The 24,834-nt window shown below is 32.7% G+C and overlaps 3 protein-coding genes and 1 long non-coding RNA gene across 5 annotated transcripts; 2 read left to right on the top strand and 2 right to left on the bottom strand.

Moving 5' to 3' along the window:
- Positions 1 to 2,163: 2,163 nt before the first annotated feature.
- LOC131936242 (mitochondrial ubiquitin ligase activator of NFKB 1) lies at positions 2,164 to 7,619 on the bottom strand. The gene is made up of 5 exons (XM_059293150.1): positions 7,335 to 7,619; positions 5,465 to 5,612; positions 4,718 to 4,917; positions 3,622 to 3,805; positions 2,164 to 3,205 (listed from the first exon to the last, which is right to left on the bottom strand). The coding sequence occupies exons 2-5, from the start codon at positions 5,588 to 5,590 to the stop codon at positions 2,654 to 2,656; spliced, it is 1,062 nt and encodes a 353-aa protein (XP_059149133.1). The 5' UTR covers positions 5,591 to 5,612; positions 7,335 to 7,619; the 3' UTR covers positions 2,164 to 2,653.
- LOC131936243 (uncharacterized) lies at positions 7,576 to 14,414 on the top strand. Its single transcript, XM_059293151.1, has 6 exons — positions 7,576 to 7,653; positions 10,860 to 11,103; positions 11,512 to 11,659; positions 11,961 to 12,109; positions 12,653 to 12,832; positions 13,550 to 14,414. Exons 2-6 carry the CDS (start codon positions 10,893 to 10,895, stop codon positions 13,729 to 13,731), a joined length of 870 nt encoding a protein of 289 aa, XP_059149134.1. The 5' UTR covers positions 7,576 to 7,653; positions 10,860 to 10,892; the 3' UTR covers positions 13,732 to 14,414.
- Positions 14,415 to 15,229: 815 nt separating this feature from the next.
- LOC131936241 (elongin-B-like) lies at positions 15,230 to 18,284 on the bottom strand. Its single transcript, XM_059293149.1, has 4 exons — positions 18,223 to 18,284; positions 16,925 to 17,068; positions 16,704 to 16,806; positions 15,230 to 16,419 (listed from the first exon to the last, which is right to left on the bottom strand). The coding sequence occupies exons 1-4, from the start codon at positions 18,223 to 18,225 to the stop codon at positions 16,304 to 16,306; spliced, it is 366 nt and encodes a 121-aa protein (XP_059149132.1). The 5' UTR covers positions 18,226 to 18,284; the 3' UTR covers positions 15,230 to 16,303.
- A 1,227-nt stretch (positions 18,285 to 19,511) lies between these two features.
- Positions 19,512 to 23,430, top strand: LOC131936240 (uncharacterized). 2 transcript variants are annotated; one of them, XR_009386035.1, is made up of 5 exons: positions 19,512 to 19,977; positions 20,755 to 20,993; positions 21,399 to 21,539; positions 21,655 to 21,771; positions 22,136 to 23,430. It is a non-coding gene; the product is annotated as an uncharacterized LOC131936240 (long non-coding RNA). The 2 variants fall into 2 exon arrangements; XR_009386034.1 differs by lacking the exon at positions 19,512 to 19,977 and having other exon boundaries at positions 20,586 to 20,993.
- The last annotated feature ends 1,404 nt before the right edge of the window (positions 23,431 to 24,834 follow it).

Here is a 24,834-nt window from a genome sequence, read left to right as displayed (position 1 = left end):
ATCGTTAGTAGTATCTGGTTTGCCATTTCCTTTTAGATTATCATCAGCAGGGGCGTAGCGAGGGGAGTGCGGGGGGGTGCGGACCGCACCGGGTGACACCATTTACGGGGGTGACACCAAGGCAAAAAATAGCAAAATATATAGAGAAAAATGATAATTCCACTTAATAGAGTGATTAATTAGAGTGTTAAATAGCCTTTTAAAGAGGTGGGGGGTGCAAATCGAAAGTTTGAGGGGGGGGGGGGGTGTAAATCGAAAATTGAAAGTTTGTCCCCGGGAAGGGTCTTTGCGCCTCTGGGGGGTGACACCATTAAGTGCCGCACCGGGTGACACCCGACCTCGCTACGCCACTGATCATCAGTGTTTCTTCCAGACTCTTTTCTCCCGGGGGGGGGGGGGGCTTGGATTACTATATGTATTAGATTTTCATCTGTATTTAATTACATAAACCCCAATTTAGAGAGAGAAAATAATTATACCATGTTTCAGGGCACATTTTTATTATTTTAAATAAATTATTTGCATTAAGTAGGCTAAATTAAGGCATTCAGACAAAAAATATTAACACAAAAAAATAATAAATATATGTAGGAAAACATAAAAGAAGTTTAAGTGGTGGTGGCAGTGGCGTAGTGAGGTCGAGTGTCACCCGGTGCGGCACCTAATGGTGTCAACCCCCCCCCCCCCCACTCCAGCGCAATATATATATATATATATATATATATATATATATATATATATATATATATATTCTTCAGACATTATATATTGCAAAGTTGAGTTGATGTAAGTTCCTCCCCCCCCCCCCGTCACCCCACGGTGATTGCTTTAAATTGTGCTCAGATAATACTAACGATTTGTATCTATATTTGGTTATAAATTCAACTGGATGTTGCATGTTTTCTTTATCATTAGCAGGTTTACGTTATGGGGTAACACCCCCCCCCCCCCCGGCACCTCTCCCTCTTCCACCCGTGTCGGGATTTGTCCACTTTGCTCTTAAAAGACTATTTACTTCACTGTAATTAATTATTTAACTAAGTGGAATTATCACTTTCCTGTATATATTTTGCTATTTTTTGCCTTCATGTCACCCCCCTAAATGGTGAAAAATCAGCGCGCTGTTAAAATATTTCACACAGCTGTTTGGCTGATTAACTTGTGCCCCATTAGGTTTAATTAAGGGAGACCGAAGTTGTGTTGTTCACTCATCTGTGCATTCTCGTGCTGACAAGGAGGTTCGCAAAACCTTAGCAGATCAATTACATACTTAAACAACACTAGTGCTAAACTAAAAAATATAACTTGTTAACTCACACTCACAGCTCAATAAATTTATTTAAAATTACTAGGTGTTAAACGTTGATGATTAACAATAGCAGCCGGCAAATTTTGCGCTCTCCTCCCCTGAAAAAATGTCTTAAAGGAACCTGACTTCAGAGGGTAAATGCTTCGCGAATCGCGACGGTTAATGATTTAAGGAAAATCGATTGTATATCTTTACTAAAAGATTGCTGGTTTAAAATATCACAAACATTTTTATAATATTTTATTTCATCTTGCTTTTTTTTATTAGTCGTGTAGATCTGATCAATAACCCCCATAGAGGGCGGTGGAGGGTTCAGCTTTTGATGTTACTCTTTGTGACTGAAAAGGTTTCTTTTTTTTTCTTCTAAAAATTACAAGTTAAGTTAGGGAAGACTACCTCTGGTCAGAAACAAATCATTTTGCAATTTCGTGGTTATCCCCCCTTCTTTAAAAAATATTTGTTGGTGCAGCGTCTCTTTCAGCACGACCACCAACCAAAGCTGTTTCTGAATTAAACATGTTGTATTACAGTAAAAAAAAATGTAAAAAAAATAAATAGATGAGTTTCAGGATAAACAATAAATTATATGTATTTGATTATGATAATGCTTTATTTAGACAAAAAAAAAAATAATTTAGAATGTTTCATGGCAAGTTTTATTATTTTAAGTAAATTATTGGCATAAATTACAATAAGGCATTTAAGGCACTTAAAAAAAAAATATTTACAAAAAATAACATTTGAAGGAAAACATGAGAAGAGCATTACTGGTACAAAATAAAATAAAAACACTGTGCATGATTTGTGATTTGGTGCGGGGGGGGGGGGGGGGGGGGGCACTCTCTCCCCAAAGAGATGTCTGAAAGAAACTCTGTACCCTAATGTTAGCCCACCTTATATAAATCTAAGCTCTTTGACTTCTGTTCTATAATGAAAAACTGGTACCCGGTTTTCAACAGGAAATTTTCATAGGCCAACAATATTATGGTACAATAACAGTTTAAATTGTCTAATATTTTCACCTAAATTATTTAGTTGGGAGTTAATGCAATATATAAAATAGAATATAAATAAAATGAGAGCCTAACTTATTTAGTTGGAAGTTAATCTAGGCCTACATTAGTGTACAAGAAATATTATCTTCATGAAAAAAGATTTAAGAATATTTTTCAATTCACATAACTAACAATAAACAGTGATGACCTGCATTGTTACAATTGAGCTCAGCACTGTAATGATATGCACATATTTGAAAACCAACACAAAAATTAGCTTTCAAAGGAATTTCTAAAAACCCTTGATTAAAAAACTACAAAGATATACTAAATAAGTTAAGATGTATAGCTAGGGATGGTAAACTGGAATAAAAGAAACATCTGCTCGACATATGGGACATTTCTTTGGTTCAGATAGACATTCAGCGCAATCACCACACAGGGCTAGATGTCCACATCCAACAGCCACACATTCTCTTGGGTTTGTTAAACAAACAACACACAGTTCCTCATCAGAGCTATAAAAATCTCTATCAGTATCAGTATTAGCTTCTATTATGTTACGTATGGCCTCTAACTCTAACCGTGTCTTTCTCTCTTCCCTCACTTTATTTATGTGTCTGCAAATCATGTACGCCAGCAAGCTACCTCCAACTAAGATGAAAATCGCAGATTTTTTTTTCAACTGGAACGACTGATTTTCTAAGTGGTGAACTAATTCGCGTAGTGTCATTTTGGTGATAATGTAAGAACCAGTGGATGGTAGGGGTGCTGTTATCTTAATTTTTCCCTGATCCAGGAACACTTTACCGATGCTTAAAACAGCTGTTCCATTGAGTAGCATAGACTCTGTTTCCTGAACTCCTTTCGTTACATCTCCAAACAGCCTGTCCAAGCCTATCTAGATGGTAAGAAGTAATAAGAAAAAATAAGACGTGTTTATGTAATCAAATAGAATTTACAAACAATTTTCATGTAGTTGTGGTTTTTTTTGTAAATTGTTTTTCTTAAGTTTACTTTAGTAATTACAGATGTTTTGGCTCTTTCCCATTAAACCCAAAAAGAGAAAGCAACTATGCAATTTTATAATTTGAATTGGCTAGTATTTACACCCACCCAAACCGAACAATAACTTAACTAATCCTAACCATAAAAGAGCAACAAAAAAATCCTACAAGCTAATTTACAAAAATAACTATGATTTTCAAATTAATAAGATATAGGCTAATTATTGCGTGTATGTGTTTGATTTCAAAGTGAGCACAAAATTATAGTTCAAATAAATTTTAAAATTTTGATTTAAAAAATCTGAAATACTTTTGTAAAAATAGAAGATCTTTGTTTGAACTTGTCATGGGTAATGTCCAGTTCCCCTTTTATCTGACCAGCACTTTCACATTTATGTACTTCAACTCTGTACTTTGAATCTTCTGGCTCGGCAGTCATTAAAGCAAACTGTGCATATGAAGTGGAATCCTGAACCACGGTTTTAAAGTCGATCCTTGTAAAATAATATTACATTTTAAAATGTTATAATCTTTGGTGCTGATTTGTGCAAAAGAAAAAATAATATTTCATCAAAGAAAACTGAAAAGTAATTAAAAGAATCTTTAACATAAGAAGGTTATAGTTCAAATAAATGAATAAAAAATCTCCACTTTATTAATTAGGAAATCTAGATAAGGAAATGAAAGACATAGTTAAAAGTTCACATCTGAAAGCTACAATCAACAGTTTGTACATTCCCCACTACTGTTAACAGTTCAATAGGGCTTATATTAAAAGTAAAATTATAATTAGAGTATTCTTATTGACAGATAAAGTAGAGTTAATTATTTTCTGTCAGCCATGGCTATAAAGGAATGTGTGGTCAGCACTATGCAGTCACCTGTATCTTTCCCCAGCCTGTCTAATACCCAATAAAACATAAAGTTTCCATCCTATGAGCAGAAGCAAATATAAGTCACCCTGAAGTACTACATCACCATTCAATAGACAAACAGATCACTTTGCTCAAACGGTTTATGAAAGCTTCATATAGAATAATTTATTTGATGAATTATTGACATTCTTTACTGAATCTGAGCAAACAAGCAAATAAATTGTAGGTGTAATCCAAATCCATTGCATGAGCTTAGATGATAGATATGAAAGTTATACCTCTTTATGAAAACATAAAGAAAAAGTTATTATTTTGGACATGGTGATCCACAGGGCAGATGAAGTAGAGTTTAACTGTTTCTGTGACCTTGGCACAACTGCATTTACTTTCCTAAACGTGAGTCTTGTACCCATCAGAGTGTGTATGGACACAAGTCAGTATCCAAACTAAAACATTCAAGTTAGTAGTCCTGTGCTCTACCATCTGACCATCCCACACAAACAAAAAGAAAAAAAAAAACAGAAAATTTACCAATTTCCAGCAACGTATTTAGATTTATGTTCTGTCATCTGTAAGCGTTGTATAACACCCTGTTGTTCTCCATACTGGCTTTTGAGGGTGTGTTCTGTTGCTGTCACAACACCCCCCACTGCTGCATAGGCTAAACAATAATTGCCTTGTAACTGCAACTGCTTGTATAAGTCTGAATCTGGGTGCCATACTTGCAGATTCTGTGGTGATTGTTATTCATATTATTGCATATAGTCCTGTTATATATATATATATATATATATATATATATATATATATATATATATATATATATATATATATATATATATATATATATATATATATATATATATATATATATATATATATATATATATATATATATATATATATCCTATAATATTTTAGAAAGTATACTGGTTTTATTATTATTAATCAGTCCCACATAGCATATTTATAATGGGATCAACTACAGCCACCTTAACCCTAGCCCCAAACTTTACCCTCTCACTGACCTTAATCTTGACCCTAACCAAATTCCTGATTCTTTTCATTACACTAACCATGATCATCCAGAAAAATAACTTAACGATGAAAGTAGATACTAAAAGTGATTTATAGATCTCACAATGCGAATATACAATCATTATAATATATAAATAAGCAGTAATCACATTTTAGTTTAAATGCTATATATATTGCTATTATCCAAAGTCTGTTTACAATATAATACACACAAATATAAATTGTATATTGTATACTTACTTTAATTTGTCTAGCTGTTTCTGTGTGAGATCTGTACAAGGCATAAAATGTTAACCCTATGAGACTTGATATTGCACTGCTGATACCAAGTATAAAGTCTAGCTGTTCCATCATCATGTGTTTCATTCAGGATTAATAATACTGTTCACTGCACAACAAAACAGTAAATGACACTGTTATTATCAGCTGTTTGAGAGATAAGTTACTGATAAGCTTATAATTTTTAGTCTTTAAAGTATGTAAAAATTCGAGTACAGGCTATGCTATATTAATTATTAATTACATAAACATACAACATCATTTGATTTTTAGTGATGCTATGTGATGCAAAAAATAAAATAAAATAACAAAGTCTCAGAATTTGCACAGAAAACAACACAGTAACCAAACATTGTTCTTGCATCTCATTTTTTTATTGACCCAATCACATGTTTAACTTTTATCATTAAAAAACTAATTATATGTAGCATGTTATATATAGGCTATACTATAGGGCATATGGCCTATAGAAAACATTTGTGCAATCATTATAACTGTATACAATATACACTTTTAAAAGTATGTTGTAGATAATGTGTAAATGTTTTTAATAAATAATATATAGATTCTAGCCTGTGTGTGTAAGATTTACTTTGTCTGCCAGTTTATGTATAGGCCAACAGACCTGTAATATACAGGGTTTCTTGCAGCCATTTATCTAGGGAGGGTAGGGGGCACTGGTTAAGTATGTCCTATACATATTTACATATGCCGAGGTCACAGAAACAAGTGAACTCTACTTCACTTGCCCTAGAGACCATCAGGTTTGAAAAGGGAACTATACTTTACGAATATATTTTCAATATAAGTAATTTATTTTTTTCATACAATTTTATCCAAGTGGTGGATGTGTTCTGGGGGAGGTGGGGGGCACTTCAAGGACAATACCTCCCCCTTCATAGGGTGCCTGAAAGAATCACTGCTGGTATTGTATAATAGTATGGCCTATATAACTATATAACTAATTAATATTATAGGTCATGACCAATAGCCTATATATATATATATATCCGTGGCGTAGCGAGGTCGGGTGTCACCCGGTGCGGCACTTAATGGTGTCACCCCCCAGAGGCGTAGCGACCCTTCCCAGGGACAAATTTTCCATTTGCACCCTCCCCGATCAAGTTTTTGATTTGCACCCCCCTCAAACTTTTGATTTGCACCCCCCCTCAAGTTTTTCTCTATATATTTTGCTATTTTTTGCCTTGGTGTCACCCCCCAAAATGGTGTCACCCGGTGCGGTCCGCACCCCCCACCCCCCCCCCTCGCTACGCCCCTGATATATATATATATATATATATATATATATATTTATTTATATAGGCCTATATATATATATATATATTTATTTATTTATATAGGCCTATATATATATATATATATATATATATATATATATATATATATATATATATATATATATATATACATATAGGCCTATATATATATATATATACTATTACTATATATATATATTGAATCTATATACTATATATAGGCCCTAGGCCCTGCCCCCCCCCCTGGCCTATATATTTATAATTTTATATAATATAATAATATACATAATTCATTAGGCCGATACTTATGCTAGGCCAGCTGATTGGCTATTCACTATACTATAGGCCTACTATTACTATATTCTATCTATTCTAGTTAGATTATATTCTATCCTTCCCCCCCCCCCCCCCCATAGATCTATATCTACTTACTATACTTTAGAAACTATAGACTAGTACTAGATCTAGTAGTATAGTATAATAAGTATAGAGAAAGGCTATGTAAAATATTAAAATATTATTAAATAAGTTATTATTGAAGTAAGAATCGATACCTCGTCCTCATTCATGTCCATTTTACACACTCTAAATACATCCAGATTTTCTAAATCTAATAACTAATATGCAGATCTAGAAATATAGATTTTAGAATCTAACTCTACACTGCCATTATGGGCCATACGCCTATCAAGTTATCAACGCAAACGCAAATAGGAAAACAATGTTAAATGACTATGCCTAGGCCTAAAAAAATGTAGATCTAGATATTTTTAATTTAGGGTCTAATGTCAAGGCCATATCTCCTAAAGTAGTAGACTGCTACCATCAGCTGACAGTACTGTGCAGCAAGTGTCGATCTAGAATCTATGACCGGTGAGGTTTACGTGTCAAAAGTTTAAATTAGTACTTAGATTAGATCTAGATCTAGATCTAGATCTAGATCTAGATCTAGATTTAGATCTAGATCTAAATCTAGACAAGATAAAATTCTAGATCTAATCTAGATTAGTATCTTATATAGATATCTAGATCTAGATATATTCTGATATATCGTTTAATCTTTCCATCGACATTTTTGAGTAGACTAGTCTAGATCTAGACTAGACTAGACTACTAATTCTACTATTCTAAAGTACTCTACTCCAGCCACTAGCCACTAGCTAAAATAGGCATAGAATTCATAGATATTGTAGCTAAGCTAGAATAGAAAGTTTTTTGGTAATCTATCGTTTTAGTTTAGGTACGTAAAATCGCCCGCGACTTGTAATGTGAAAAACAGGTGACTCCTTAAATTTTAATAGATCTAATTGTTTCACATTTTGAGGAGGATTTATGTTTTTTAAAATACAAAAATGTTTCCTTGGTTCATTTAGGCCCTAAATTTTAGGGCTTTTAGGCCTATGTACTCATGTACCTATTTTTAAACAATTGAATTAAAACTTTTCCGTAATAAATGAAGACTAGCTATGTTTCCAACGATTGTAGGAAAAAAAGTCACAGGAAAAAAAAAACAGAAAAAAAGTCACAGGAAAAAAAGTCACAGGAAAAAAAGTCACAGGAAAAAAGGTCACAAATATATATTTGCATGGTATTTGTTAATACTTAATACTTTTATGTATTAAATATTTAGAGAGAGCAAATTAACTTAGGATTAATTAAATGTTATGTAATGTGTGCAGGCTGTATACGCATAGGAATGTTTAAAATTCATCTAAAAATATTTATTATAAGTATGTAGATTGTAATTATTTTAAACTTAAGATTAGTAGCATTTAATAGAATGCTCCAAAGTCCACGTTTTTCATCGTGTTTTTTTTAAAAATACCAATATTAAATTACCGTGAAATGGTAAGTTCATCTGACTTGCTGCCCTCAACTCATGGCAACAATAGTTATGTTTAGTTCAACCACCTTTATTGCCCACATTTATCACGCTCATTACATAACAAAGCATATGATCAAAACAGAAAGCCAACAAGGTTCAAAGGCTGTCATTGACGCATAACGTCAACAACACAAAATATGTTGGGACAATGCCTACTGAGGAGAGGCCGACCAGAGAATAGCCTACGGCAAAATGTGCCTAAATTTCTTTTATAATTAACTTTTCTACCGCATATTTAACTAAATACGTAACAAAAGTTGAGATTGTTGTGTTAATTATCTTAGAGTATTTTTACTTACAATTGTTATAAATCATAATTGTTTTAACGTCTATAAATAATTTATGCTATCAAAAAATACAAACCACAACAATAAACATACAGAATTTTACAATACTTAACAAATAAATAAAAATATTTCTAAAAAGTTTTTTGTGACTTTTTTTCTGACTTTTTTCCTAGCAAAAACTGACTTTTTTTCTGTGTTTTTTTTTCCTGTGACTTTTTTTCCGTTCACCGTTTCCAACAGATGCAACCATGCTCAATTACTATAGCAGCCATCTTGTCTAAGTTTTATTTTTATAAGCTAATAGCGCCAGATTCAGTGGGAAGCCACTCTATTTTACAAATGGCTGCTGTTTATATAGCAAATCTTGCTCTCAGACACAGCTGTTTAAAGTTAATTTTTGGCCTATATCAATATATTTAGCCATTGATTTAGGTTTATTATTCATTTATCTATAATATTTGACACAAACATATGACAATAAACTTCTATTAAAGCCTTGACAATGAGGTAACGTTTTCGTACATTAATAGCCGCGGGCGATTTTACGTACCCAAAACGATAGATTACCGTTTTTTTATATTTATTATTTTATAGATCTAGAGTAGATAAGATATCTAGAACTATAGAACTAGATTCTAGAATCTAGTTTTAAATTGAAATCTAGCCCTGTCTGTTTGTTGTTGTTTGTTAGTGTAGTTTTTTTAAAAAGTCATTAGTCAGTCTAGATTTATATCTAGCTGGTCTATTATATTAGTCTATACGCTAACTAATTCAAGGCCACAAGGGTGTAGGACAACATGACAAAAGGCAGACAAGGACAATAGGCCGATAGCCGACTGGACATAAGCCAGGCCAATAGACTCATGTCATGTTTGCCTGTCGTCCCTACTGGGACATAGGCTGCTGACAAGAGCTTTCCAGACATCTCTGTCCAGGGCTAGTCTCTCCAACTGTCTCCAGGTGTATCCAATCTTCTTGGTGTCTTCTTCCAGGTCACGTCTCGGCCAACAGACTAAAGTCACTTAAAGGCCGACAGCCAAAAGGCTGACAGACCATAAGGCAGACAAACATAAAAATACTAATATCGCATAATATGTGTTACTAAATAGATCCTATCTAGACAACCAACAAAAAAAGGCATGAAATATGGCGCAGTTCTAGAGAAGAGACATTTCTAGTTGCTATCTTTAAAAGGTGAACCATCAAGTCCAAGCAACTGAGATTACGAGAGTGTCTTAAACACAAAGGATCAACACCTAAATTTTGTAATATAGTCACTGCTGTTTTTATAGCTCCTTCTATGTCAGCAAGGTGAGACAAGCATCAAAGTACAGTCAAAAGCCGCTGGCACATCGCCCATATACAGTTCACCCATATACAGAGACGATGCTAGTTGCTATCCTTATAAGGTGAACACTGGGGGTCCATGTGCCTGGGGATGACAGGAGTGTCCAAAAATACAAAGGATAAACAGATAGGTGGCGTTACCAGTAAGTTTCACAAAGAAATATAAACCAAATGAAGTTGACCGATCACGTGCCTTGACCGGACTACATATTAAACATATTTATACTATATTCGTTGGATTGATCGATTCAGTTGTGATACAAGTGTGCCAAGAACAAGGAAGAGAGGAAAATAAGATGGGGGCAATATTGCTTGGTGAGTCGTAAAAAGAATGGAGAAAAAAACAATATTTTCAGAAAGATGACAGGATATCAAATGTCATTGTAGAACGTGCAAACAAAAGTAGGCTTGAATTTTTATGTGCCATAGCATATAATTTATCATTCTAGAACCTATGTTTTCTATGTTGTACTTTAACATTATCATTATGTAACTGGTTTTAATCAAATTTAAATGTCTGTAAAGTAATAAATACATTTATTAAAAATATTATTCTTTAGAGTTGTATTTGAGATAAAAGATCAAACAAGAAGATGTCAAGCACTGATCCTGCAAATAGTGCAAAAACAAGATTGAGAATTCTCACATATGTGACTCCAGAAGTTCCCATCACGATTTTCACCATGCTTCGAGATTGCATCGAAGAAGTAACAGAAATGGAAGTTGATCTTATGGTAGAAGATAGATTCCCAGGTCCAAGCCCTTCACGAACAAATCCTTTCTCTGCTGATTTAGCTGACATTGGTATGTCTAAATTCACACCATTTTCTCACAGAATTGGTTTAGAAAATAATTGCTAGGCCCTATATTCTATCAACAAACACATTTAAAAATCTGTTCTGCATCTAGCTGATGTTGCTAATATTTAAAATACTGACTATCTTAAATCTAGCTTATCCTGAGAGTTTTAAAGTATCACCAGCTATACAGTTATGTGATTGTAGCTAAACAATTAAAACCCAGAATACTGAGGTCCATATTTTAAAAAAAATGAAAACTGCCCTATTGTAAAATACAATACTCTATTGAGAGTACATAATAATTTAATATGCTAGTATTTTTGTTAGGACATTTTTTTAAAACAAGTATGAGATATTTTTCAGTCATTATCCATTTTACTGATTACTTGAATGATACATTTTATGTTTTCAGTCATTATGCATAGCACGGATTACTTGCGGTTAAAAGTGCACAAGCAGGACCATATGGAGCTATGTCGTGCCGCGCCTGTACACAAGCATCCACTAGTGACTGACAGGCCAATCTATTTCTCAGAAATTATTATCAATTCAGCCAACAAGTGAGTTTTTTCTACAAAAAAAAAATGTTACAATAATACTGAATGATGTTTAACAATTATTTCAAACATTTATAGAACAGTGTGTTGAATTTATTTAGCTGTAACGGGTATCTGGAGACTAAACTGAGCTCATGGATGCTCTGGTGACATAATTGCTTCACAAGGCTTTAACAATGAATTAAAGAACTCTTACCTCTCACTTTGTTTTTAAATTTAAAAGAATATATTAGTTTTGACAACTAGCTTGAAGATGTAGACAAATTATTATTGAAGTGTGCAGGTGATTGTGTTTATTTGCTAGAGAAAAGTACAAAAGCATCCAAGACCTGAGAGGCTGCAGCTGGGCATACAACAATGATTCATCTCTCAGTGGAAATCTGGTTGTTTTGGATTACTTGAAAAAACATTTGAAAACAAACGCAGCTCATTTTGGGAACATCATTCTCTCAGGTTTTGTAGAGTTTATTTCTTTGTGTTTTAAACTCTGCTGCTGTTTGTCTTATTGTTTCTATTGTTGTCTCATTGAATATATAGTTCGTCAAGATTTTTGTCTTACTATTTTCTGCTTCTGATTTTTTTTATTTTTGTCTCATTTTATCTGTTGTTTGTCTAGATTTTTGTCTTTCTGTTTCTGTTTTTATTTGTTTTATTGTTTCTATTGTTGTTCATCTTTATTTTGTTTTATTGTTTCTGTTGTTTCATTTTATCTGTTGTTCATCTAGATTTTGGTCTTACTTTTTCTGGTTTTTTTTATTTCTGTTGATGTTTTTTTTTAATTTTGTCTTGTTGTTTCTGTTAATTTCATTGTTTGTATTTGTTTCTTTTGTAATATGACAGTTGTCTTTTTAGCTAAACTACTCTTTAATTGCATTAAGAAGTAAATGTATTTCAAGTTAAATCATCTTACTTCTTAAATCTTGTAACAGTTTTCTATTATTCAACATATTGAATTAGCTACCTTTACTTTAAATAGCAAGTGTCATGTTTTCATAGGTTCTCACCTGAACTCGATAAAAATGGTTCGGGATTTTAGAGTAGAGGCTGCGGCAGTTGACTCAACGGTACTGGCTGGCTACCTGCTAGAGCATGAAGACCATCACGACAAATTTACCTCCGTTGAATCTCTAGGACCATTACCTATTTACCCATTTCTTTTCAACAGTCGTTTGTCAGGTATGCATGTTTTTTTTGTAGTTGGAATTTTTGTAAAATTAAGTACCCTTTTGGACCTGATGCTCCATGAAAGCCGGTGAAGTTGGGTTCGTCTGTTTCTACTGCGGCAGAAAAAAATGTTCTGCATCATTTCCCGCCATGTTAATCTTCCTAATCTCTAATCAAATGCTCATCAGAGCTAGGTGGAGCTTTTAAATCTCATGTGTTAAGTTTGTAGGGACTGAAAAGTACCCTAGACTAAGATTTGTCTATCATTTCTGAACATTTTTAACTAGATATCTGCATGAGTATTTCTATTTATAGGCTAATATAGTTGACTATTTTAATTGGCATCATTACATACTGACTAGAAAATAATTTAAATACGCAATAATTTTTGCACTGTTTATTAACAGTGATTCAAGCAATTCTTCAAATGGTTAAAAACTAGACTAATGTCAATCTTCCCCCCCTCCCCTTAAAACAGCCTTACATATTATTTTATTTAAGTGTAGCTTATTCTTTGTTCTTAATCATACTACTGGAGGTAATTACCTTCAACTTGATTTAGTTGTATTCGTAGGTGTAGCATGCTAAGTGCCATATAATTCATATATGGCCTGTAGTCTACTTTTCTTAAATGTAAATTTAGTTAAAGCAACATGTTTTTAAGTTTTTTTATTTTTTTTCTCGAGCAAATGACTGTAGTTAATTAATATATCATCTGTTTATTTACAGCTAGACTAAAACACAAAATCACAGATATGCTACTCTCTTTAACCAAGTCACCCAAATGGGCAGTCCAGCTCAATGATTTGGGTATACTCAGATTTGTGCCAGTGGAACCAGAATTTTACCACTTAGAAGATGACATTGTGAAAGGCACACTTGGGCTGAGCATTAGTGCTACATATTACTAAAGATTGATCTATATAATAATTAGCAGTGATTTTTATTAAAAATTAACCCAGGGAAATTATTTCAGTATTCATGAAAATATGTTTATACACTGTTGAAAAAATATAATAAATATTACATATATTTACTGCTCAAGTATATTTTGTAATGCTTAATAACAAGTTAGTACTGCTGTACAGGAATATATTTTGTTACTCATGCTAAATACTTTTTTTTTAAAAGCATGTTTAGGACAGAATCACAGTGGAGGAATGTCATTTTTAGCAACTTAAAGATTGGGTAAAAATGGGGGCTATTTAGTCTTTTAATTTAAAAAATATTTATGTGATGAAGGAACTTGTATATTGAATTTTATTTTAAATCCTGTTTATTTTAGAATTTTTAAAGGTAACATGTTTAAGATTTTTTTATGTAGTTCAAATTTTTTTTTAAAGTATGTGAACATTTTTCTCTGATAATTTTTTGTCTTAAACTCCAGTAAAATGATTCATTTTTGTTGATCCATTAAATATGTTGTAAATTCATTTAAATATTTTATAAATACTCATTTTTAAAAAAAAAAAGTTGGTTATTAATCATAAGGGTAAAGCTAACATTACTTTTTTTTGCATCGATTAATCATCTTTGAATCAAGAAAATACTTGTATATACATGCTTATTATTATTAAACAAGTTTTTATTCTAAGTTTCATTGTTGTTTGCCTGTGTATTGTCAGAGAAATAAAAAAAAGTGTTTATTGCTAAAGCATTAACCTTGTGAAATGGTTACATTGTGTATTACATTTGTTAACAATATTGTGGCAACCGTTTTATATGTAAACTAAAAATCCTATCACTTTTGCATCAGATCCTATTCTATTTCTACATGCTTTTGCTTGATTTTCAAAATGTATCTTCCATGACTGTTGGCCCACCCATTTTTTTCTTGGTAGTTAAATCTCATCTTTTGCTTTGTCAGCTTTATTCCAAGTAAAAAAGCTATCTGGTGACTATGACCTATAGACAATTGTTGAAGATGTTTACATTTAAATTCTATTAAAAATAAACCTTAGTATTTTTGATAAAGATGAAAAATATAGTGTGAGATGTCAAGCAGTAATTTCAATTAAAGGTAGACAATATTGGCTTATTCTGTTAGAAAATGCTGTCAATACTGATCTAGCATGTGTGAAATAACATTTGGCCCAACAGGTTGCTACTTTAAACAAAATTATTAAGAAAAGTTCTACAGACTTTAATTGTATAGTACAACACTGGCTGTAATTTAATGTGTCAGTATAGAATTTTGTCTCATTCTTCCCATTTCCCACTTAAAGGAAGTTATAGGTTCTTAATAAAATTGCATTAAAAATAGAGAGCATGTAATGAAAATATTGTTACAGCATAATTAACAAACTTGTGAGAAACAGAAATTTAAATTCTTTAATAAGTTAACACATCTTTAACCATAACAAAAAAAACAATAACAACAACAACCAAATATAATTGGCAAACAGCAGCTGAGTGGTAGAAATTAAGATTTAATTTGTTTTTGGTCAACATTACAAAACAGAAAACATTCAAAAGCTTAGTAGGTCAAATCTATGAGAAGTCCTTAAGGTTATGTCGACAGTGTTTCTGACGTGAGGCTGTTGCGTCATTGTGTATACATAGTGAGCAGATTAACCATCTGTTTTACAAATTGAAACAACACTGGTACCAGAAGGTGCATTTGTATAAACTCCAAGTAAACAATACCACATGGCCAATTTACTGACACACTTCCCAGCTCGTTTATAATAAATATTTCTATACAATCGGGTAAGAAATACATTTAAGGAAAACCATTAAGACTAGTAAAGTGCTAGAATTATATATAAGCCTTCAAAAAGTGCCCATTATTTTTTAAATATCTAGTAAACAAAATTAATAGGGTTAATTGTATAGAGTAAAAAAAACTCTGCACTAATGATATAAAGATTTAAAGAAAACACCAAAGAAATGCCTGATCACTTGCTGTCACTTAAAAAAGGCTTGCGCTCTTAAACACACATAGAAACATGACCAGGTTACAGTAGGATACAATATTCACTTGTATAAAAACACTTTTCATGTTCTATAAATACAAATTTCACAATAGTTTTGGTTCTTTACCAAATCAAATGTATAATTATGACCAAGGTTTCATAATGTTTTGAAGAACATATTTCTCAATTAACACTTTGTATAATCAATATTAAACCTCAAGAAAAACAATTACACCCATTAAGTGGAAAAAAAATAATTATTCACACAAAAATTGAAACACAAGTAGCTAAAGTGATTCTTGCACTCTTAATTTAAACGCTCATACAAAAAAACATGTAACATCAAATACAATAACTGCTTATAGTAATAAAACTAGTACGGCTTTTACATATCTATTCTAATTTATAAACATTTTTTATATATATTCCTAAATATGAGCTTACTTTATAATGTGTTGCTCAAAGCCAATAAGCTTCATCAAATTTTTAAAAAGCCAAGGATTATCTAAGTGTTTGTATTTGCTTTATTGCCGTTATTTTCCCTCTAAGTTTCTCTGGGCTAGTTGCTTTACACAGTGTTAGATTCAGGTTGGTGAGCCTGGTTTGCATCCTGTGGTTTCATGACATCGGGCAGTTCAGGTGGGCTAGACAAGGGATGAATGTCCAACTGTTCCCATTCACCATCTAAAAAAACAGGTTTCTGTAAGTCTCATCATGAAATTGAAAATCATGAATAAAATAAAAAAACTGCTGATAATTTAAGCTAAACATTGAAAATTTTAAAATTCTATTCTAAAATATAGAACATGCAACGAATTAATTGAGCAGTAGAACCTTAAGAAACAGGAAAACATACTGTGTTTAGTTTAATAAATGGACTTTCACGACCCAGAACACTTTGTATAATATTAATATAGAATTAACAGATTATGGTAAAAACAAACGAGTACAAAATATATTCTACACACCTTCTGTCCTAAAAATCAAACCAATAGTAGCAGGCGACTGAGCTCTAGCCACCGAACTGGTATAACCGTACTCAGACAATAGTTTATTTTCATCAGCTATGATCTATAATAGAACCAAAAAGTTTTGTTAAGAGGAGAATCAAATGCACTATTACTTGTAATGAATTAAAACCTGCAATGTAAAATAGGCTGATAGTGAGCTTAGTTGAGTGAAACCTTACAGTGTCATCTTTGTATAACCTCATCTGATCTGGTGGTACTTTAAGAATTCCTTCAATAATTTTTTTGACCTCGCCCATTTTGGTGTTTTCCTTGGCATCTGTAAAGATGGTTGTCTTTTTACGCCGAATCATTAAAAAGACATCCTGTTAATTAAAAACAAGTTTTTATTATTAGTATTCCTCCTATAGACTAGAAAAAAAGTAGATATTAAAAAAAAGCCAGAAAACAAGCACAGTGAGTACAGCTCTAATTTAAGAAAAATATTAAACTCAAAAAAATTAAAGATTTTCAACAATAAAATGCTAGGTGTAAATTACTGTATTATCTCTATATCACTATTATATAGTTTCACTAGTTTGTAAGTCATTGTAGTGTAGAATAAGCTTATTTGTCAAAGCTGGTATTCATCAAATAGTTCAAAGTCAGATGAGATCAAATATGGAAGTTTCCAGCCTGATCAAAATAATAGATTCTTATCACATACTTAATACATAAGAAGACACATGTGGAGTTTGTTATTTTAAATTATTTTTAATAATTAGCCTACTTTTAATAGACAACAACACAACATTACAACACAACAACTTCAACAAGTACAAGAATGGTCTAGAAAGGCCCATTAAAAAATTAAATATAGGGAAGCCTATGTTGGATGTCTTATGTATTTTATTATACTGTCTCTAAACTACTCTAAAGCTCTGTAACTCTGTAGGCCTATGACTTAATGACTTAACCGACTAGAATCTAGTCTTAACTAGATCTAACTAATAACTAAACATTCTATCTAGATCTAGATTCTAGTAACTAAGCAAGACTAAGAGCAAAAAAAAAAGAGTGGATCAAGAATTCAAAAAAATAGGCCCTACACTACTGGGACTAAATTCTAGATCTAGATGTATTTGATGTAGAATTCCTAGCTGTTGCTCATGTTAAGTAGGATTAAATGAAAAAAGTCCTACTGAAATAGATCAATTCATTATCTATAACCATTGTGCATAAATCCATTTGAGGTAGATCTAGATCTAGATTTCTAGATCTACTCGAAAATAGGCGATGATTGATTCAGGATTTGATTCATCAAGGATGACGCCATTTTTTTATTAAAAATTCCAATGTTACGCCTAAACAAGCAAATTAATACTTCATGTCAAGTAAAATAAAATAAATATTGAACAGCTAACAACTTTAATGAACAATTCCTTTACAATAACATAAGAACCTTATTTTATAACAAAACAAAAGCAGTTAGATTTTGCTAATCAAATTCTAATATAAAATTGAGACCATGGTAACTTACCATTGTTTGTACCTATCTAATCTACCTAAATTCCAAAATAAATAGCTAGTGACCGAGAAGCTTCCAAATAACCGAAACGACCCAAGAATTAAGAATTAGTGTAGCTATTATTTGATTTAGATATATACTTCCAAATTATCCGTTGCTCTTGTTACAGATTTACTTTAAACGACAGACCTACATCATGCATAATATGATCACATGTGTAGACATAATATGAACGATATTGCTTAGTAAGGAGACTAGTAAAATGCAATGGCGTGTCGAGGTATTTAGATGTCAGGTGCCAACTGACGGGGTAGATACTTAGATACCCCATACATATATTATATAGGCATATATATATATATATATATATATATATATATATATATATATATATATATATATATATATATATATATATATATATATATATATATATATATATATATATATATATATATATATATATATAGGCCTATATATATATATATTGCAAATAAAAAAGCTTTTTTAAAATGTTCGACTTAGCTATAGATGAAAACTGGAAACAGAGTTTCTTCCAGTCATCTTTTTTTTGGGGGGGGGGGGGGGGGAAATTTATATAGAAAATATATACATTTAACAGTGTCCGCCCATCGTAAATTTTAATCCCTGTCACACAAAGGTTAGGTTCATGTCTATAATTAAGGCGTCAGACTCGCCTATATATATATAGGCTACTTCTCTTATAATCTGTTCTGAAATTTATGTCCTGTAATTAATTCTGGTGAGGTTGTATATTGAATGTGAGATGTTTCAATTTTTGTCCCAGAACCACTCGACGAAAACGAGTGTTCGACTATAATAGAAGAGAACCTTGGAAGGCAAAAGCGGCCGGCCCTATCACACCTTACAACCTAAAGAAAAACACTTCTTCATCTGTCAATGTCTAACCATATACTGTCCTATATTAGACCCTTCCTCCAGCTTTCAACGTTTTGCCTAAATTTAATACCTAGGTCAGTTCGGTTGGGAGTTCATTGACTCGACCTTATTACCCTTAGCCAGTACACAGCTAGGTGTGAAACCAGTTCCATCCTATCAAATTACGGCCTGTCCAGTTCAGGTGGAAGGGGGGGGGGGGATAATCCACTAACGGTGACCAGGGTCCGATAACGACCCCCACCACCCACCAATATACGTTAAATCGATATGGGCTCAATTACTCTACAAATACCACAGTCGACCTTATACATCTCCGCCATCCATCTCTGTCCACTGCTACTTTGATTAGATCTACGGCGGTCAGCTCCGTCTACCCAGCTAACACAGTATGTAATACCAGGGTCGGCCCAACCTTGGCCCAATGTTGTAATCATGGCCAAACATTGGACAAGCTTACGCCAGGGTACAGCCAAGATTTGTACATGCTTGCATCCCTTGATACCTTGATATTTAACCGTTTTTACCTTGGCTGCCAAGATTACACTGATTTATGGATTCACTGCAGAAATTTTAGTTAAATATGCTTGTTAAACTTAATATATGTTAACTAAAATTAATTTATCTTTTAATATCATGCTCTAATGTAAACATAGCATCAATAACAGACTACGTTGCATGTGTTAAACATTTTGTTAATCTTTTTAAAATTGTGTGCGCTACTGCCACCGGCCCCCTGTCGCCCATTGTCCCTTTATTCACATTCCTTCCTATTGTTCGCAAGCCAGCATCCCGGTCCTGCGCCATTTTTCTTAACAAAAGACTTTGTATCCAGTCACAGTAAAACAGGTAGGCCCACTGTAGCCATTTTAGTTCAACAGTGAGAAGTAGTATAACTGTATTTATGCAGAATCTGGAAAACTCGTATTTTTTTGTTGGAAACTTTCACTTTATGGGCCTAAGTCATCAAATAAAAGTTATAAAAGGTAGACTCTAGTTTATTTGAGGTAATAAAATGAGCCTAGATCTAGTCTAGATCTATATATTAATAATACTAGTCTATATTCTGTTTATTTTGGCATTAGGCTATAATTACATTTTACAATAATCTCCTTTATGATAGATCTAGATTCTAATAATACTAAATAACTAAAAATCGTAATCAGAGGGCGGTTAATTTTGACAGCACTTTTTTTGTATTGAAAAGTATGCAAGTACGTTTGGGGTTATATTGATTATTGATAGATCGATGTATTTATTGGTTTTCAACTTTAGGTATAATTATCACGCACAGGGAAAGGGGGGGGGGGGGGCTTAAATGTTTATAAATTAATAAATAATCATTCACTTTAACTTTTTAAAAAAAAACTTAATTTTATTGTTCTAGGCCTATTTGTGTAAGGATTTGAAACTGTCTTTAATAATTAATTCAGAGAGAGAGAGAGAGAGAGAGAGAGAGAGAGAGAGAGAGAGAGAGAGAGAGAGAGGAACAGTAGACACAATTATAGAACAAATTTCTACATGTTAAACAGTGTATTTTGATAGGTATTAATTTTGAAAAAAATTAGTCAACTAGAATTCTAAATTGATTCAAGATTGTCATTCAAATTTCTATTACTGTTACAGCTCCCTATGGGAGAATAAGATGTCATCATCATCACTCCTTTGTGGCCCCTGGGGAGCAAAGGGCTGCAACCACACATCTCCAGCGGACTTGGTTTTGGGCTGCTCCTCTAATCTGTGCCCATGAGAGCCCAGCTGTTTTCGCTTCCTCCTCAACCGTTCTCTTCCATGTTTTCCTTGGCCGGCCCACCCTCCTTTTTCCCTGGGGATTCCAGTCTAATGCATGTTTTGATGAATAAGATGTAAGTTGTGTAAATAGTAGTGTGGAGACCTCAGAGCAACACTTAATTTCATGACCAACAGCGATAAGATGGTACTATTAGTAAGCCATACTTAATGATCAACACTACTCATATTATCATATAGAGGACAGAGTAGGCAAATGGTTGAGGACACTATTGCTAAAGTAAACATAAAGCCAAGTTAGTAGTACATTCATCAGTTCACCTAAGTCTGATATATACCCAATTTAAGACTATGAAATAAAAAAGGTGGCTAGATATAGTGTTGACTACACAATCCTTTATATACAGAGATCAAATAAACAGAGATACTTAAAAATTAGTATCTAATCTGGCTATCATTTATTGTATCACTCACTCATTTTATTATTATATTTAATAACTAAGAATGCCATTTATTTTCAGGCCTCCAGGTGTTGTGTATATCAATCAGCCCACTTGAGATATATTAATCTTTTAATAAATTATAAGGTCCCCACTGCTTGATACTTCACCAAATACTGGCTACACCAGAAGATGACTAAATGTTCTTAACACTTAACAACTGTAAGTTTACATTGTTTCAAAGTGAATAATAATTTTCATTTAGTAATTTTTGCTTGCATGTAATGATCAGCATGTGTAGTTAATGCCTTTACTGATATTAGTAAAATAATTTCAGACCACAAGCATTACTTCTGGGTCACTCTGAAGGGTCTAATCGTTCAATTACTGAATTAATAAAGTTGATGAAATTGCTCAAAAATTGTCTGGCACCTTCTTAACTCAGAGACATAGGGTAAGGGGTTTATAATATTTATATACATACTATTATTTTTTTTTATTACCAGGTCTTTTTTTTTCACTTTTGTTTATAAATATATATATATATATATATATATATATATATATATATATATATATATATATATATATATATGCAGTATAAGTGTTACCTGGGTAGCATGAACACCCCAGACCACCAGTCTTTATACCTATATAATATATCGTTACAAGGTAGCAAACATGTTGTTAAGGGCTTCTTGTTGTATGTTCAGTGCAGTGCAAAATAAAATAAACATAATAAATTTAGTGCAAAATGAGCAGTGTATGGTTGTAATTATTTCATAAATGACTTTTAGTGTGTAACTTATCTTTTTTAGAATGTGGATGGATTATGACATACCTTGCACAAATCAACAACCAGGCTTTTATTGGATTTGAATCCCAAAGGAAAGAGAAAGTTTGTTATCCAAAACAAACATGGAAAATATCAGAAACCAACAAAACACAAGCAGGCAGAGTGTTATGGACACAACTTTGGGGAATCTCCTAAAACCAAGTATAAAAATAGAGAGGTGTGGTTGTGTCTCTCAGCTCCACAAGGGTCCACAAGAATGAGGACAACATTGATTTTTGTAATAATTTTAGATCAGATTTAAAAAAAAAAATTGATCAGATGGATCAGGTTAACAGTTTTATACATATTGCATTTAAGTGCTTAACGAAAAGAAAAGATGCTCTTACCAAAATAGTCTAAGAACAATGCTGATTTTAAATTAATAAATTGTTTCCTTTTGTAATAATATAATAATTTAAGTTGGCATTGTATGTATGTTTAGTGTAGATTTAATGCCCTAAATGAAATATACAATTGACATTTTTTTCTTTAAAGAATTAGTTGCAAATTTCTTTCATTATTTAGTTTCACTGTACAATCTGAAAAAAGCTTGCAACATTTGTATTGACAATACTTCTGCTGGTGATATTTATTTCTAATTAATGAAGTAAATTAATATATATTCAGTTTACTATAATTAAATACCTCATACTCGAGACAAAAAAACATTTATTGAATATCGCAGTGATATTCCTGTTCTACACAATGCGTATAAACCCTCGAACCATCTGTCTTTTGAAAGATTGTACATTTTGTATACGCAATGGCATTCATTTCAACACTATTTAACCACAATTATAATCTAGAGATCCTGAACATATTTTCGTTCTGTTATTTATGGACAAGGCAGACTGGTCCAGCATTAAAATGTAAACCTTAATTAGAATACTTAAACGAGCTATGCAATTAAATGTTGTTAGACAAATATTTTATACTTTTTATTTTTAATGTTATGTTTACGTATCATAGTACAAGACAGCTTCTGTATTCTTGTACAGTAAATTAAGTTTTTACATTAGTTTAATTTAAACTGTAGGCCTGCTTAACATCTGTTACATTATATGAAAATGTTTTGTATATTTGTTTTAATTTGTTTGTATAAAAGTCAAAATGAAAGTTACTACACTATTATTTACATATTCTTTTTCAATCAATACTTTATAGTATAGTTATAATTTTCTTACAATTGAATGGATGGTATAATACAGATTTTAATAGATGAGCAGTTCTTGTGTATGTATTGCTGCTTTACTACATTTTGATTAAAATTTCTTTCACATTTTGAAATTACCTTTGTAAATATTATGACTGATATGAGAATGGATCTTTTTGTATGCTAAAAATAAAAATTTGAGCCAAGATGTAGCCAGGATATAATACAGGCTGAGCCAAGGTATAGCCGAGATATAGCCATTATTGGGCCAAGATGTAGCCAGGATATAATACAGGATGAGCCAAGGTATAGCCAATATTGGGCCAAGATATAGCCATTATTGAGCCAAGATGTAGCCAATATTGGGCCAAGATGTAACCATGATATAGACAATATTGGGCCAAGATATAGCCAATATTGAGCCAAGATGTAGCCAATATTGGGCCAATATGTAGCCGGGATATAGCCAATGTTGGGCCAATATGTAGCCGGGATATAGCCAATATTTGGCCAAGATCTAGCCAATGTTGGGCCAATATGTAGCCGGGATATAGCCAATATTGGGCCAACATTGCGCCAACATCATGCCGAGTTTCACTACCAATGTTTCGCCAAGGTTAAGCCAATGTTGCACCAAGATGTAGCCAATATTGGTAACCAATGTTTAGCCAATATTGGGCCAATATATGTGTGCTGACTGGGTAATCCTTGATGTCACCATCCAGTGTCATCTTTGCCCCCCCCCCCCCCCCTTCTTCTCCCTCCTGGCACAGTGCCTTGCAATGTTGATTTCGATAGGTCGTTATCAAAAACGATATATTAATTCATATTCTTAAGGGTGTCTTTACAGAGTATTAAAAAACTATAATGGCATTCTCATTCTTAAGTATGTTCATACAATGCATCAAAATCAATTTAATTCCCCGTTGGATGCTTCCCAGTCCCAAGTTTCTTCTGCACGCCACTGGTAAAATGTTATGCTCAAAAGGTTATTATCATAATAAACGTGCCATCCTTAGTGTACTACCCAATCATCTCTATCTTCTTTGTCTGGATACCACTTTTAATGGTTCTATAAGTATTCTTTTTAACTCCTCGGTTGAGATGGTATTTGGCCAGATGATTATCAATACTAGTCGTAAGCACTTGTTCTGGAAAGCTTCTAGTTTACTCTCAACTGCGTTTGTGGGTTTTCTAACATCCAATGACACTCAGCAAAATAAACACGCCTAATTTAATAGAAAGGCTTAATATCTTTTCTGATTTTAATATATTCCCTGGCATACCAAAAGAAAGGTTAGCTTTCCCTATTCTATCTTTTTAAAATCCTATTTGAAGCATTCACCTGCAACTGTGACTCCGCTTACCAAATAGATGAATTCTCCCTCTTCATCTTTTTGTTTGCCTTTTTTTTCAGGCTCAGTGGTCCTTTGACTTTGGCATTAGTTCACAAGACTTTAGTTTTCAGTTTTTAATTCTTAGCAGAGTTTCTTCCAAACATCTCTTCGGGGGGGGGGGGGGGGGACGGA

This window comes from Physella acuta, unplaced genomic scaffold (assembly GCF_028476545.2).
Source record: "Physella acuta isolate Inbredline_101_S28 unplaced genomic scaffold, ASM2847654v3 ptg000173l, whole genome shotgun sequence".
NCBI lineage: Eukaryota > Metazoa > Mollusca > Gastropoda > Physidae > Physella > Physella acuta.
The sequence above is the reverse complement of the archived record's forward strand: the minus strand, read 5'-3'. Positions and strand labels throughout refer to the sequence as shown.